This window comes from Pistacia vera, unplaced genomic scaffold, assembly GCF_008641045.1.
Source record: "Pistacia vera cultivar Batoury unplaced genomic scaffold, PisVer_v2 Contig710, whole genome shotgun sequence".
Lineage (NCBI taxonomy): Eukaryota > Viridiplantae > Streptophyta > Magnoliopsida > Sapindales > Anacardiaceae > Pistacia > Pistacia vera.
Window position 1 is genome coordinate 241178 of NW_022196569.1, and position 14694 is coordinate 255871.

Sequence of the window (14694 nt, forward strand, 5' to 3'; positions counted from 1 at the left end):
CTATGAACCCCTACATCGTGATTCAAGGGTTTGTGTGAATAATATCGAGGTTAAGGTTCGTTTGAATTGTTTCATTACCCTAATGCTATGGATGAATCCCTCATAAGCGATAATAGTTACTAGTAATGTGAAAAAAAAAAAAAATGAAAATTTTGGTGATATAGTATTTGTTAATATGCCTCTCCCTAACAATTTCTTGCACAAATTGTGAGCCGTTGGATCAATACATTTCCAATAGTTGAGATCAAACCTAACATATATAGTTAATGCATCTATGGAACATTGGAACATTACATAGATCAGATTTAATCTCATCCTCGAAAGAGCAAAGATCTAATGGCTCAAATGGCTCATAGTTTATGTATAGAAGGAAGGCATTAACCATGAATCGAAAATGAAAGAGAACCAGGGAGAAAACAAGAAATGGAGAATTGTCGATCGACATTTTTCATGAGCAACAAGCAAAATCAACCAATTTCTATTTTGTTTTGCATCAAAGCTAACAAAGATATTACACAACAGCACATTTCAAATGTAAAATGAACAAAAGAAAACTGATTCAAGCTTCTATGCTAAAAGTTCTTATAAAACTGACCATACTTGGAGATTTTGTCTAAAATTTTACTAATTTAACTTATACATACCATATGCATTGAGTTTTTATATTAACAAACGCACGCATCGTAGCATGCCTTTCGACTAATAACGGTTCCCCTCGAGCAAATTCCTCAATGCAAAATCTTAAAAGAAAATGAAACAAGGTATAGAAGAAAATGGATTTAGGATGATACCAACTTCATAATAGTATAGCAGCCAGTAATAAAGGTCTCAAATGACCTGTTGCTTACTCGCCTACTTGTGAGGGTTCATATGTGGGTAGAGTCTAGATACATGCTCCGACATGAAGTCATGTCAAGTAATGATTCCAACAATTGGAGGCCTCTGCAAAATATAAAACATAAAAAACAATGGTTAAAGTGGTGCCTGAAAATCATTTGTAACAAGAACTTTCTAAACATTTAAGTCTTGGAAAAACGTTTGTTGATTCCAACCTATGTTTGTTTTTGCATGTGTGTTAGAGAGAGGGAGAGAGAATCTTACAATGGGTGTTTTTGGCACCCGAAGCAAGTGCCGGAGGCCAAGCTCCAGAAAGAGAACAACTGCTTTAGCTAGGGACATGGTTTCCATGACTGTGTATGGGGACATATTGGTAATGGGATGGAGATAACATACATCTCCATTTCTCGTTTGCAAATATCCAAATCTTCAAGCTTGACTCCTCCTGCGTTTGCAAAATCATGCGCCCTGAACCTCCTCGTAATTTTTGATCCTGTCATAATTTACTGTTTCATAAATTTCTGTCCTTTAAGCAAAACAAGAAGATGAGACCTCAAAACTAGTCCACACAACTCCGGAGCATCCGAGAAAGGTGGTTCGTCAATCATAGGGAAACCATGATGCCTTGTTATCTTTAGTGCATGTACAATATTCCCCACTTTCTCGACACCAGAAAATGAAATTGATACAACCACCTGCAGATTAAATCAAACCACACCCAACCAGCAATAATTTTCACACAAATCAACCAACACACAGTCAACCACAACTCAAGACACAAATGCAATTCCTGCACTGCTTGTATTAAACAGAATAACTGGATGAAAATAGAACAGATGAAAAATGGAAATAACCGAATATAAATCCCTGGCGTTTCGAGGAGCCAGGAGCCTCCACTATTTTATCAACCCAAAATCAAAAGTTGTTCCCTACTACATCTCTCCCTGAATATATACTAATTCCCTTTTTCCACAATTACCCTTACTCACACAATTTGTATTCTCAAAACAGAATCCCCCCCAATGACACCTGTACTTTGTGGACCCACTCCCTTAACAACCTTCCTAATGCTTTTTACGCCCGTTAAGGGTGTAGACTTTATGCACTGCTAGCTTATCAATACCCACCCCCCCCCCCCCCCCCCGCCTTGAAGATTCACCTTGTCCTCAAGGTGAAATTGTGGGAACTATATTTGAATCACTTCATATGGTTCCCAGGTGGCTTCAAAATCAGGTAAATGCTGCCATTTGATGAGAACCTCTTTAGACCCATCTGACAGGGTACACACAGCAAGAACAGTATCTGGTTGGACCATTAATTCTATGCCTTCAGAGAGTGAGTCCGGAAGGGGTTGGATGGGTACCGATTGATGTAAGCTCCTCTTGAGTTGAGAAATATGGAAGACAGGATGAATACGGGCTGTGGAGGGCAGGTCCAATTTATAAGCCACTGGTCCTATGCGTTCCAAAACAGGGTAAGGACCATAGAAACAAGGACTGAGCTTCTCATTCATTTTTCGGGCAAGGGACTTAAACCTGTACGGCTGAACTTCAGGAAAACTGAGTCACCAGGCTGGAAACAATCATCTCGCCGATGAAGATCAGCATTGTGTTTCATGCGAGCTTGAGCCGCAACTAAATTGTCCTTAAACTCTCTTAATATGGCATTACGTTCAGTCAATTGGACATTGATATCTTCCACGGCGGATGGACAGTCTGTGAATTTTAAATGGGTGGGAGGATCTCATCCATAGAGGGCCTTGAAAGGTGTCATTCAGATGGACCCGTGGTAGGTTGTATTGTACCAGTATTCTGCCCAAGTAAGCCAATTAGGCCACTGTCGGGGCTGAGAACTGCAGAAACAGTGGAGATACGCTTCGAGGCACCTATTGACTACCTCTGTTTGTCCATCAGTCTGCGGATGTTAAGCCGAACTAAATTTCATAACAGTATCGGCAGCCTTGAACAACTCTTGCCAAAACTGACTCATAAAGAGTTTGTCTCTGTCAGAGACAATGGAATTGGGAAAACCGTGTAGCCGGACCACTTCCTTAACGAATATGGTGGCGACATCCTTTGCATTGTATGGGTGACCGAGACTAAAAAAATGGATGTACTTGGTTAGACGGTCAACGACAACAAAGATGGTATCAACTCCCTTCGAACATGGTAGTCCCCCGATAAAATCCATAGAGATATCCTCAAAGACCTGTTCTGGAATGGGCAGAGGCTAGAGGAGTCCGGCAGGTTTTAACGATGACTGCTTATTCAGTTGACAGGTGGTACAAGTTTTAATGTAGCTTTGTATATCTCCCCGAATACCCTTCCAATAAACTACCGAAGATACTCTCTTGTAGGTTCTGAAGAAACCCGAGTGGCCTCCACTAGGACTCTGATGGAATTCGGACAGTAATTTGGAAACAAATCTGGACCCTTTTGGAATAACCAGCCTTTCCTTATAGAATAGGCAGCCCCTGCGGATATGATAGTTGGGTCGGCTAGAAGAGTCCAGGAGAAGATCCTGAATGATTTCCCTGAGTTTCGGATCTGTTTGTGCCTCCATGGCCATCTCCTCAAATTCAGAAAACTGTACCGTAGATAAGGCTGAAAGGTGTGCCACTTCGGTTCCATCTTTTCTTCTTGAAAGAGCATCTGCTACTCGGTTGGAAGCCCCTGGGTAGTACTGAATGTCAAAGGTAAAACCCATTGGCTTGGAGATCCATTTGTGTTGTTCCGGAGTATTTGATTGTTGATCCGTTAAAAACTCGAGGCTGCGCTGATCAGTTTTGATGAGGAATTTTCTGCCCAACAGATAGTGACTCCATTTCCTAACTACAAAAACAATGGCCATCAATTCACGCTCGTAAACCAATTTCGGCTTACCTGTAGGGGAGAATGCCTTGCTGAGAAATGCTATTGGTCGAGATTGCTGTACCAAAACAGCCCCGAGACCTCTTCCAGATGCGTCTGTCTGAATTTCAAAGGGCCGTGCGAAATCTGGAACTGCTAAAACAGGGACGGTAATCATGGCTTCCTTGAGTCTATCAAAAGCCGATTGAGCTGAATCATTCCAAGTGAAGGAATCCTTCTTTAATAACTGAGTAAGGGGCTGTGCAATCGAACCATAACCTTTTACGAATCTCCGGTAATAACCTGTCAGCCCAAGGAAACCTCTCAATCCCTTCACATTTACAGGTCGTAGCCAGGATACCATAGATTCAATCTTTTTCGGATCTGCCTCAACTTCATGTTCCGAAACCAGGTGACCCAAATATTCCAGCTTAGATTGGCCAAAGGAGCACTTTTTCTTGTTAACCACCAGTTTGTATTCCTGCAAAATCTGAAAGGTTAGTTGTAAGTGCTGAATGTGTGTGGTTAGGCAGGAGCTATACACAAGGATATCATCAAAGAAGACCAGGATAAATTTACGGAGGACTGGCCTAAATATTGAGTTCATTAAGGCTTGAAATGTGGAGGGCGCATTAGTGAGACCAAAAGGCATCACAAGGAACTCATAATGCCCCTCATGTGTGCGAAAGGCTATTTTGGGAACATCAACCTCTCGCACCCTAATTTGATGATACCCTGACTTAAGGTCCAGTTTAGTGAAAATTGCTGCCCCGGCTAATTCATCAAGTAATTCTTCAATGGTTGGTATTGGGAATTTATCGGGTATGGTAATATTGTTTAATGCCCTGTAATCCACACAAAACCGCCAACTTCCATCCTTCTTTTTGACCAATAGAACAGGGCTGGCGTATGGGCTAACCTAGGCTGGATAATCCCTGCAGACAACATTTCCCTAACCAGCCTCTAGATTTCATTCTTCTGAAAATACAGGTATTTGTAGGGTCAGATATTGGGTGGTTTGGAACCTAGTTGAAGTTCTATGGCATGGTCATGGGTCCTACGGGGTGGTAATTTAGGATTTTGGTCAAACAGTTGTGGGTACCTGTATATCAACTCTAATATTCCAGGGTCAATTTCCTCCTGTATTGGCTCTTCCTTCAACCCTATGGATCCAAATTCCACCACATACCCATTTCCCGCAGCCTGTAAAGTCCTAACCATAGTCTTCAGTGATACCTTTGTCTTTACTAGTAGGGGATCCTCTCGCAGTTTCACCCTCTTCCCTTCCCAGTCAAATTCCATAGTTAATCTCTGCCAATTGGCGCTCACATCCCCCAAACTACTCAGCCACGTAACCCCCAAAACCACGTCTGCACTTCCTAATTTGAAAGGGAAAAATTCCTGCTGTATCTCAATTCCCTGAAGTTTTAACCTCACTGCCTTACAAATCCCTTTTCCCCAAATGGTACATCCATCCCCAACCATTTCTCCAAAAGGCTTTCCCTCATCCACCTTCAACCCTAGCTTTTGTACGACCCCATGGGACACAAAGTTGTGGGAGGCCCCACTATCCACCAAAACCACCACCCTTTCATTCCCAATCTCCCCTTGTAATTTCAAGGTTTTTCCCGATGAAATTCCCACAATGGAGCTCATCGAAAGGGCTACAGATTTACTTTCACCGTTGGCTTCTTCGTCATTTTCTGTTCCAATTTTCGATGGGTTTGTGTCATCGTCATCCAGGAGTAACAACACTTGCAGAGTCTTGTTTTTACACCAGTGGTTTGGTCCATACTTCTCATTGCAGCGGTAACAGAGCCCACGCTCTCGCTTGTACTGCAGTTCAGCATCAAAAAGCTGTCGAAAGTTGTCAGTTCGGTTGACAGACCCCACAGACTCAGTCGCCTTCTCTCTTGGTTTGGGGCCTTTGCTGAAGTTTGACGTAAACGAAGATGGATCTGGTGGTTTTGTGCTGAAATTCCACCAATTAGTGCGCGTGGGTTCTGGGTTTGGGCTGACCCGTGAATATGGCTCCCCACGACCCGTTAGGTTTCTAAATGGCTTGGGCCTTTGTTTATCCAATACCCAATTCCTCTCCTCAATCCTGTGGGCTTGATCCATCAGCCCAAACAAAGTATTTGGCTGAGACAAACGAAGCTTAGCTTTTATATCTTCTTTTAAGCCATTCGCGAAAATTCCCTTAAGCAAATCATCACCCAGGTCCTTCAATGGTGCCGCACTAGATTCAAACTATTCCCTATATTCAGTAACTGTCCCATCTTGTTTCAAGGCCACTAAAGCCTCATATGTTGATCCTTTAAATGATGGTCAGAAACGATCGATCAAAGCTGTTTTGAAGGTTTCCCACGACTGAAAAGGTGCTCGGGATTCGACCCATTGATACCAGCTTAAAGCTCTTCCCTCCATGCAAACTGCTGCTGCTTCCACCATTTCTGTCTCTTGGAAACGATTGATGGTGAAGTAGCGATCTGCTCTGAAGGACCATCTAAACGGATCCTCACCATTAAAGATGGGTAACTCCAGCTTTCGGTTGTTCTTTTTATCGTCTTTCCCACTGTCTTCCCGTTCTGATTCCTTATCTCTACTGATATTCTGGTTCTTTGCCAATGAAGAAGACTTCTCTCTTTCTTGTTCTCTTCTTCCTTCCTTCTCTTCTCTCATGCGCATTAACTCCCTCATTTCTGTCAAATATTCTTTCACACTACCCATGTCAATTTTCAAGGATCCTATGTCTTCCTTCACTGTATTCATTTCCTTCTCCACACTATCCATCCTAGTCTCCATTTTGGATTTTACCATTCCCCAACTTGGCTCTGATACCAATTTGATACAACCACCTGCAGATTAAATCAAACCACACCCAGCCAGCAATAATTTTCACACAAATCAACCAACACACAGTCAACCACAACTCAAGACACAAATGCAATTCCTGCACTACTTGTATTAAACAGAATAACTGGATGAAAATAGAACAGATGAAAAATGGAAATAACCGAATATAAATCCCTGGCGTTTCGAGGAGCCAGGAGCCTCCACTGTTTTATCAACCCAAAATCAAAAGTTGTTCCCTACTACATCTCTCCCTGAATATATACTAATTCCCTTTTTCCACAATTACCCTTACTCACACAATTTGTATTCTCAAAATAGAATCCACCCCAATGACACCTGTACTTTGTGGACCCACTCCCTTAACAACCTTCCTAATGCTTTTTACACCCTTTAAGGGTGTAGACCTTATGCACTGCCGGCTTATTAGAAATTAACGGACCAGAAACAACGTCACTTGTGACCAAGTTCTTCATGTATGGTTCAGCATGGGTTTCTAGATAAGGCAACCCCTTTATCTTGACAATTTGGTCATAGACACCCTTGTTGAAACAATCGGCCATGGTTTTTGAAATAAGAAGAACAAGCATCACCAATGGGAGCATCAATAAGTCATTAGTAAGTTCAAGAAGTATAACATGGAGAGACACAGTCATTCTCATTGTGCCACCCAGGAAGGAAGCAGCTTCGAGAAGGGCAAAGAGACCAGCATCAAGATCAGATAGAGAACCAAGGAGTGTCCCACCAAGGCACCAGCAAGTATGACTGGAATGAAGAGCCCAGAGGGAACAACAATCCCATAAGTGATAATGCCAGGGCAGTATATAGCAGCAAAGAAAACTAGAAGCATAGAGAGGTGAAATGCCTGTGCAGTGCCAGAGCTAAACAGGTTGCGGATCGCATCATCATTGATGTTGAAAAAGAGAGAAGCAAGGTCATTGTAACAGCCTGGTGGACATTGAAAATTCTTATAGTTTCCAGAACGACCTACAGTTGGGCATTGTTCCTCTTATAGGTAAGAAGGGCAAGGAATGCACTGTGAAAGCCATGGCAGGCCATACGAGCAACAAGAGGACAAAAGTGAAATAACGATGACAAGCAGGAGTTTGAATGAAGGACCTCTCTTGCAATTCACTCTCAATCAGCAACATGGAAGACACAGCAAAATTGTATATGTAAAGTTATCTTTCGTGGAAGCAATAATAATACTCATGCAACCTAACTTTATAATAATGTATCTAAAAATCAAGAGCTATCATGCACGAGTTAAACATCTAGCCTAATGTGAAGAAAAGTATGTTTCTGTCATCCTGAATTTAGAGCTTTAACAAAGGTTTCACGGCTATCATAAACTCTGACATTAACTACCAAGAAAATTACACATAAGTGTCGTTTATAAAATATGGAATATAAGATATAGTCACTGAAACAAAATCTGGTAATTAAGTATAGCTATCAACGTATTCATAAATATCTTTACTACCATGTGTGTGCGTGTGTGCAAATGTGCCTTAATAAGCATCATGTAAAGGAGAAGTTCAGGGCTTACTTATTGATGATGCTATATGTATGAAGAACTTTGTCCACAAGGTAATTGTAAAGGCTTCCAAAAATTCCTCCAATAATTCCAAGGAAAATAACTACAAGCAAATCAGCAGTGCTGTAACTGCTCCTTGAAGAAAAGACATCGAACATGATCAGACCACCTTTCCTAAAGTGTCCACATTTTCCACTTCGACAGAATTCTATCAAACCTCTCAAAACCACAGCCACTACAGCTGTTGTAAAAAATGTCCTCCAAAGAAGAGCACTCCGCCACCTGAACAATTTCACGAATAAAATAAAAATGAATCCAAAACATAGTTTTCTCCAATTTTTTCTAACAAGCCGACTTGAGTAAATCTGAGGTATTGCATTCTTTAAAAATTGACAGTGTAAATCTAGCTGCTAGCTGTTAAACAGCATTTGTTGAAAAACAGGGCGGAGGAGGAACATAACATGAAGTTGCTTCTTCAAGGGCAAAGAGAACCCCACCAGCGGGGGCACGAAAGGCAGCTGCTACACTAGCAGCTGCACCACATGTAATTAAATCGCTGCGGTCTCGATCATTTTTGAAGTATCTGAGCCATTTCCAGGTCAAACGCTAGTTTCTTGAACCACCTTGTCCAAGTAAATTGGCTATACAAGCACCAATATGTACCATAGGTCCTTCCTTACCGACAAGAAGTCCAGCAGCAACTCCAAAAATGGAACCGAAAATCTGCCAAATTTAGATCTGCTAGTTATAGCAAGTTTGTTTTCGAATGGAGCTCATGACAGAAACATGCATCAAACAAACCCAGTCGATTCAAAGGCTACAAAAGTATAAGCATGAGATGGAAGCTCTATAAACCTCCGAGAAACAGGCTATGCGTTGGGAACTGATAAACATTCAGATAAGATTCTAGGTCCTACTATGCAGTCAATTGTAGCTAATTTCTTATACATGTGTCAAGAGAGAGTTTCAAACTCACCTTTACAAAGAGGGTGCTTGGAGCCAATATAGAATGAGCATCTATGCCATTGAGGTATGCTTTTACCTCAGGAATACCAGATCCTGCTGCGGCAAGGGCAATAAAAGCATAGAGAGCCGAAGCGATAATAGCCAAAACCATGTTGCAACTTGCATATGTTGCGAATGCCTGAAAATACCTGTACTGGAGTAAGGATCATTTAATAGTTAATCAAAAGTTATACAAGCCTCAAAGATTTGGTCTACTCTAAAAAACTCGGACACTATGCACAAGGTCGTATTAGCTTACTTTTCACTAAGCATGAGATTGTTGGTCAGAAGAAGTTTGACCCCAGGTAGATTCTCAACAGCAAGATTATTGAGAAAGCCAACAATCCCTGTAGCCAGCCCAATCAGGAGTGCAAGTGCCCTCTTGAGAACAACATACTGAAATATCTCAACCTTTGTTCTTGACCTCCAGTCTTGCTTAAAAAGCTCATTCTCGACAATCCTGCCAAAGATGCACAGAAACAAGCGAGGAGGAACACTTATATCTAGTCCTTAGATTTTTTTTGTCAGGCACTAAAGTATTGCACTCATCAATTCAAGACATCACATAAACCACTAGCATTAGCCAAACAAAAAATTTCTATAAAAAATATTAAAAAATGATTAAAAGCCTCATGGTTGGTAGCACATAAAACATATTACTCAAAATCGAGATTCCAATTTCCTCCTTTTTCCAGCTGATTAAACAAAGCCTTAATAATGGTATACAGAAAACGAGACAACAAGAGGCAAATAAATTAAAATTAGATTCTAACGTGAGATCAGAGACTCTTTTTGACATCATTCTTCTTTTTCTGGCAACAAAACATCCCATTTGAACTCTTATTTTCTTTACTTCCATTTTTCCTGCAACTCAATCGAAGCCTAAAAAGCATGCACACAGAATTAAAAACATAAGGGAAAAAAAACCTAAAAAAAAAAAAAAAAAAAGAGGTAAACAATCAAAAGCAAAATCTAGCGAAAGATCCAGCACTCTTTCGTTTCCTTTCCCTAATTGTTCTCACCAACCAAACAAAGAATCATCTGAAACACAAATTACACAATGCGAACTTTCCTAAACAAAAACAACATAAACAAAACAAAAATTTCTCATCTTCCAATTCTCTTTCCTCTGCAAATCCCCACTTAACACACACAACCTAGAATTGTAAATTAAAAAAAAAAAAAAAAAATCAGAAATCTAAAGCCAAAATTAAACTGGAAAGTGTACAACATACTCATAATCAAGAAATACAAACAGACTGCTCATCTGGTAGCCTAGTGATGTGGCAAAACAAAGGTGATTCAGAGGAAAGACCTCTACCCGTGTTCTAGCCTAGCTGAAAATTTAGGTTCCTGGAGAGGTTAAGCTTTCGGAAAGTTCATAAGACTTGTATATGAACTGATTGTACTTCATTTTTCAATTAGCACCACAAAATAATAAGAAGTCTTCAATATTCGAAAACTCTCTAGAATTTCTCTTTTAACTCTCTGTAATTTACATTTTCTGAGTCCAAAAAAAAAAAAGAAAAAAAAAAACAAAACAAAACAAAACAAAACAAAAAAACAAAAAAAAAAAGACAGATGTCCAAATTCCGACTTCCCACATACCAAACAGAACTCAGAAAAAATTAAATAAAATAAAATAAAATAAAGCATAGAAAACCAAAAACTAATAAAATCAGAAAGTTTACAAAATACTCATAAGCAAGAGACAAATTCCATGATGTCAACTTTGCCAAACAGAAACAAAATTTCCCTTCTTTCAATTCTTTTTCCTTCATATTCCCTCATGCCAAATACAACTTAAAGTTACCACCAAAAAAAAAAAAAAAAAAAAAAAAAAACCAATATTAATCAGATCAGAAGGTTTAAAACATGTTCATAATCAAGAGAGACAAATTCCATTATGTCAACTTTGCCAAACAAAAACAAATTTTCCCATTCTTTTTCCTCCACATTTCCACATACCAAACACACCTCAGAATTTAAAATAAATGAAACAAAACCAAAATGAATAAAATCAGAAAGTATACACCATACTCATATGTAATCTTTCAATTCTTTTTCCTTCATATTCCCAGATACCAAACACAACTCAGAATTAAATTAACAGAAACCAAGATCAAATCAGAAAGCGAACAACATACTCATAATCAAGAGACTCAATGGGGCAAACATTGGCACCAACAATCGCAATCTTAGAAGTAGTATTGATTCTGCTCTTAAGCAACAATGGCTCTCTCACCATCATACCAAATTCTTTTCCATGGTCCGATGTTTCTGACCCAAACCTTTCATATTTCTTACTCTGATCATTATTCAACCCTCCTCCTTCAATCTCTATATCATTATTAGTCTTATCTCTCACAACACTATTACTATTATACTCCATCTTCTTCTTCTTCAACCAATCAAATAAAAATCTTTTATAAATCTTCAAAACAATTTCTTCTGCATAATGGTTGCTTCCAAAACCACCTTAAATTCAAAATATTTCCCAAAAACAAAAACAAATCTTTATCAATTCTTATCAATCAAAAACAAAACTTTCCCTTCTATATCTCTTCCTTGCTTCCAAAATCCCTTTCAAAACATTTTACAAAAACAAAAACAACCCCATACTCAACAATAAAAAACAAAAGCTTCTGTTCTACGTCTTTCTAAAACACTTTCTTCTACGTGAATCTTGTTTCCAAAAGCACTTTAAATGAAAAACAGTTTCCAGAAGCAAAAACAACCCATTTGAGCTCGGTACATCAAAACATTAATCGATACCAAACCAGAAATGTGAATCCAAGTTTGCTTTTTTTCTTTTGAGGGGAGAGTTTCAATAGTAGCCGTGAAAATTAAAATTATAAATTTACTAAAAACAAAAAGAGTAATTGTTTCTAGCCTAAGGTGTCTGGAAACGGCATATCAGTACTCAGTAGGGGTGTTCAAAAGAATCGGTTGGAATCGGAACCGGCGGGTGCCCTGGGTTTGGTTCCGGTTCCTACCCAGAACCAATCGTCAATGGGTAGGTTCCGGTTCCAAATTTTTGGAACCGTTACTGTACGGTTTCGGTTTCGGTTCCTATAGTTAGGAACCAGAACCGGAACCAGGAACCAAGAACCGAGACTAATATAAAATAAAATTAAATATTAGGGGGGTTAATAAAAACTTTTGTAGAAAAAGTAATGTGAATATATTTATATTTATATTTCGTAACATTTAAAATAAGTTGGTTTGACATTTGAGAATCTACCTTTACAAAGTAATAGAGTTTGTCAGTTTGAATTTATAACTTGTAATTTTATTTTTGTTAACAAGTGCCAGGTGGGGGGGTATTTGTAAGTTTTAAGGGTTTTTTTGTCATTTTAAAAACTTTTGGGGGGTCATCTATTTTTACAGGGTACCCGGAACCTGAACCGGAACCATTGTTACAGGTTCTGGTTCTGGGTCTATTTTTACAGGGTACCCGGAACCTGAACCGGAACCATTGTTACAGGTTCTGGTTCTGGGTACCCAGAACCAGAACCTGTAACAATGGTACCTAGGAACCAGAACCATAGGTTCCTGTTCTGGTTCCAAATTTCAAGGAACCGTCGTTCTGGTTCCGGTTCCGGTTCCGATTCCTTCAAAAAGTGTAAGGTACCCGGAACCGAACACCCCTAATCAGTAGTATAATAAATGTAAAAAATTATTTTTATTTTATGGGAAAAATGACAAGGCGTTTAAGGTCTCTCTTTATAAACCAAGTAGATCAAAAGTACTTCTGTTGGTTTATCCGTTTTATGTACTTTTTGTCTGGAGAATTTCATTTTTTTTCACTAAAGGACACTTATTTCAAACATGATCTTTTTAGTCCTTTTCCTTTAATAGAAATTTGTTCGATGTTAGTTATATGTTAATTGACTTTAAAGTTATACTGAAATGACAAAAATACCCTTCTAAAAATGATGAAAAATAATAAAAACAATATAATAGAATTATTTATACTTCCAAAGTGATATCTCATCCCAAATTAAGCATGGCAATGGGCCCTGAAATTTCGGGGCCTAGTCTTGACCCATCCCCAATGGGGCGGGGATTTCCTGGTTTTTTCGCGGATAGGGGTGGGGATGGGAGGATTTTTAATCCCTGTCCATGGGGATGGGGAGGGGGAAGGAATTGCCCTTCCACTGCCCCGCCCTGCCCCGCCTATATATATACTTTCACTAATACCTTTATATATTTCTCCTAATTACACAACTATTCTACTTATATAAATCCATATTTTCCCTATTTCCCTCAACCTAAATAGTTGAACAAGAACAAACCCTAACCCTTAAGTCTTAAACTTGTCGCCATTGCCATTTGCCCTTAGCCGACTTCATATTGTCGTTCACCGACGCTAATTTGATCTCTCCGATCCAGCCAAACTTCAACCAAAGGTAAAATTAACGGGGCGAGGACAGACTTTCAACATTACCATGGAGTGGGGATGGGGAATTCTTGTCATCCTCGCAACGGGGATGGGGCGGGGGTGGGGAGTGATTTTGAGGGCGGATGTTGGAACGGTGAACGAGATCCCTGCCCTGCCTCGCCCCATTACCATGCCTCGCCCCATTACCATGCCTATCCCAAATGATGTATCTGTTAGAGTAGATGCCCTAAAGCCAATCAATTATTGTAGAATTGACTCTTTATAATAATGTTCATTGATCAATAAAAGGCATTTTATACTATATCGCGTAAATCATCATTGTATGTATTGATATATGTCCTTAGAATGGTAGAACCGTGATGAGGGTATCAAGTATTTCAAATCTTGATAGTGAGAACCCTATGAGCACATACAGTGGCCATTCTAGAAACATCTGTAGCTCTAGTATTATTCTGAAGTAAGGGCATAGATAATACGGTAAGGCTATCATAGTGTTAAATGACCATGTCAACATGGTGCAACACATGGGTGCTTGTTGTAGGCAAGTTAACTGGACTGACCCACCAGAGGATTCCATATGGATGGTAACCCTAGTGTCTATGGAACAAATCCTTTAATATATGGTGGTGCATGTGATCCTTAGACTTGAGATCACCGGAGCGCCTTGTACACCGATTGGTGTAGTTTGACATTAGCCTAACGTAGTTCTATTCAAAGCTGTCAATACGGTGGTGATTGGCTGCATCAAGGAGTGTATCAAGACTATGGTGGATAGACAGAGGATTCATCACTCCCGGGTACGGAGAAGTTATCTCATGGCGCAATTCAATAAATGGCAATGATACTAAAACTGTGGCCACAGATGGATTGAGTTGTTGCTCTATCCAGTTTATAATACATGTCATTGGTCCAGTAACTAAATACACAATATCGAGAGTAATCGAAGGTTGACACTATTTCTATGTCTCGGTCTCGTTGAGATAACGGATGATGAAATGATCGAATTGTACAGTAACCATATCATTGACAGGCAGCTACTTTGCTGAATCTGAATCTATCGGGTGGCCATGATGCCTTGCTAGGGGCAATCTTGGTCTGTGTTTAGTGAGACAATTAATTGGTATTAATTGCGATACTACACACTACCGGTAAGATAAGGAGCCTATGAGTCACACACATAGAAGATAATTTAAGAGCTAGAAAGAAAT

The 14694-nt window shown here is 39.6% G+C and overlaps 1 protein-coding gene across 1 annotated transcript; it reads right to left on the bottom strand.

Moving 5' to 3' along the window:
- Positions 1-852: 852 nt before the first annotated feature.
- LOC116114497 (chloride channel protein CLC-c-like) lies at positions 853-11347 on the bottom strand. Its single transcript, XM_031400645.1, is given in 10 exon segments — positions 853-942; positions 1102-1226; positions 1229-1521; positions 6975-7284; positions 7287-7675; positions 8089-8359; positions 8538-8799; positions 9053-9230; positions 9341-9541; positions 11229-11347. Coding segments are annotated over 10 exon segments (2223 nt in total). The 5' UTR covers positions 11333-11347.
- Positions 11348-14694: the final 3347 nt, after the last annotated feature.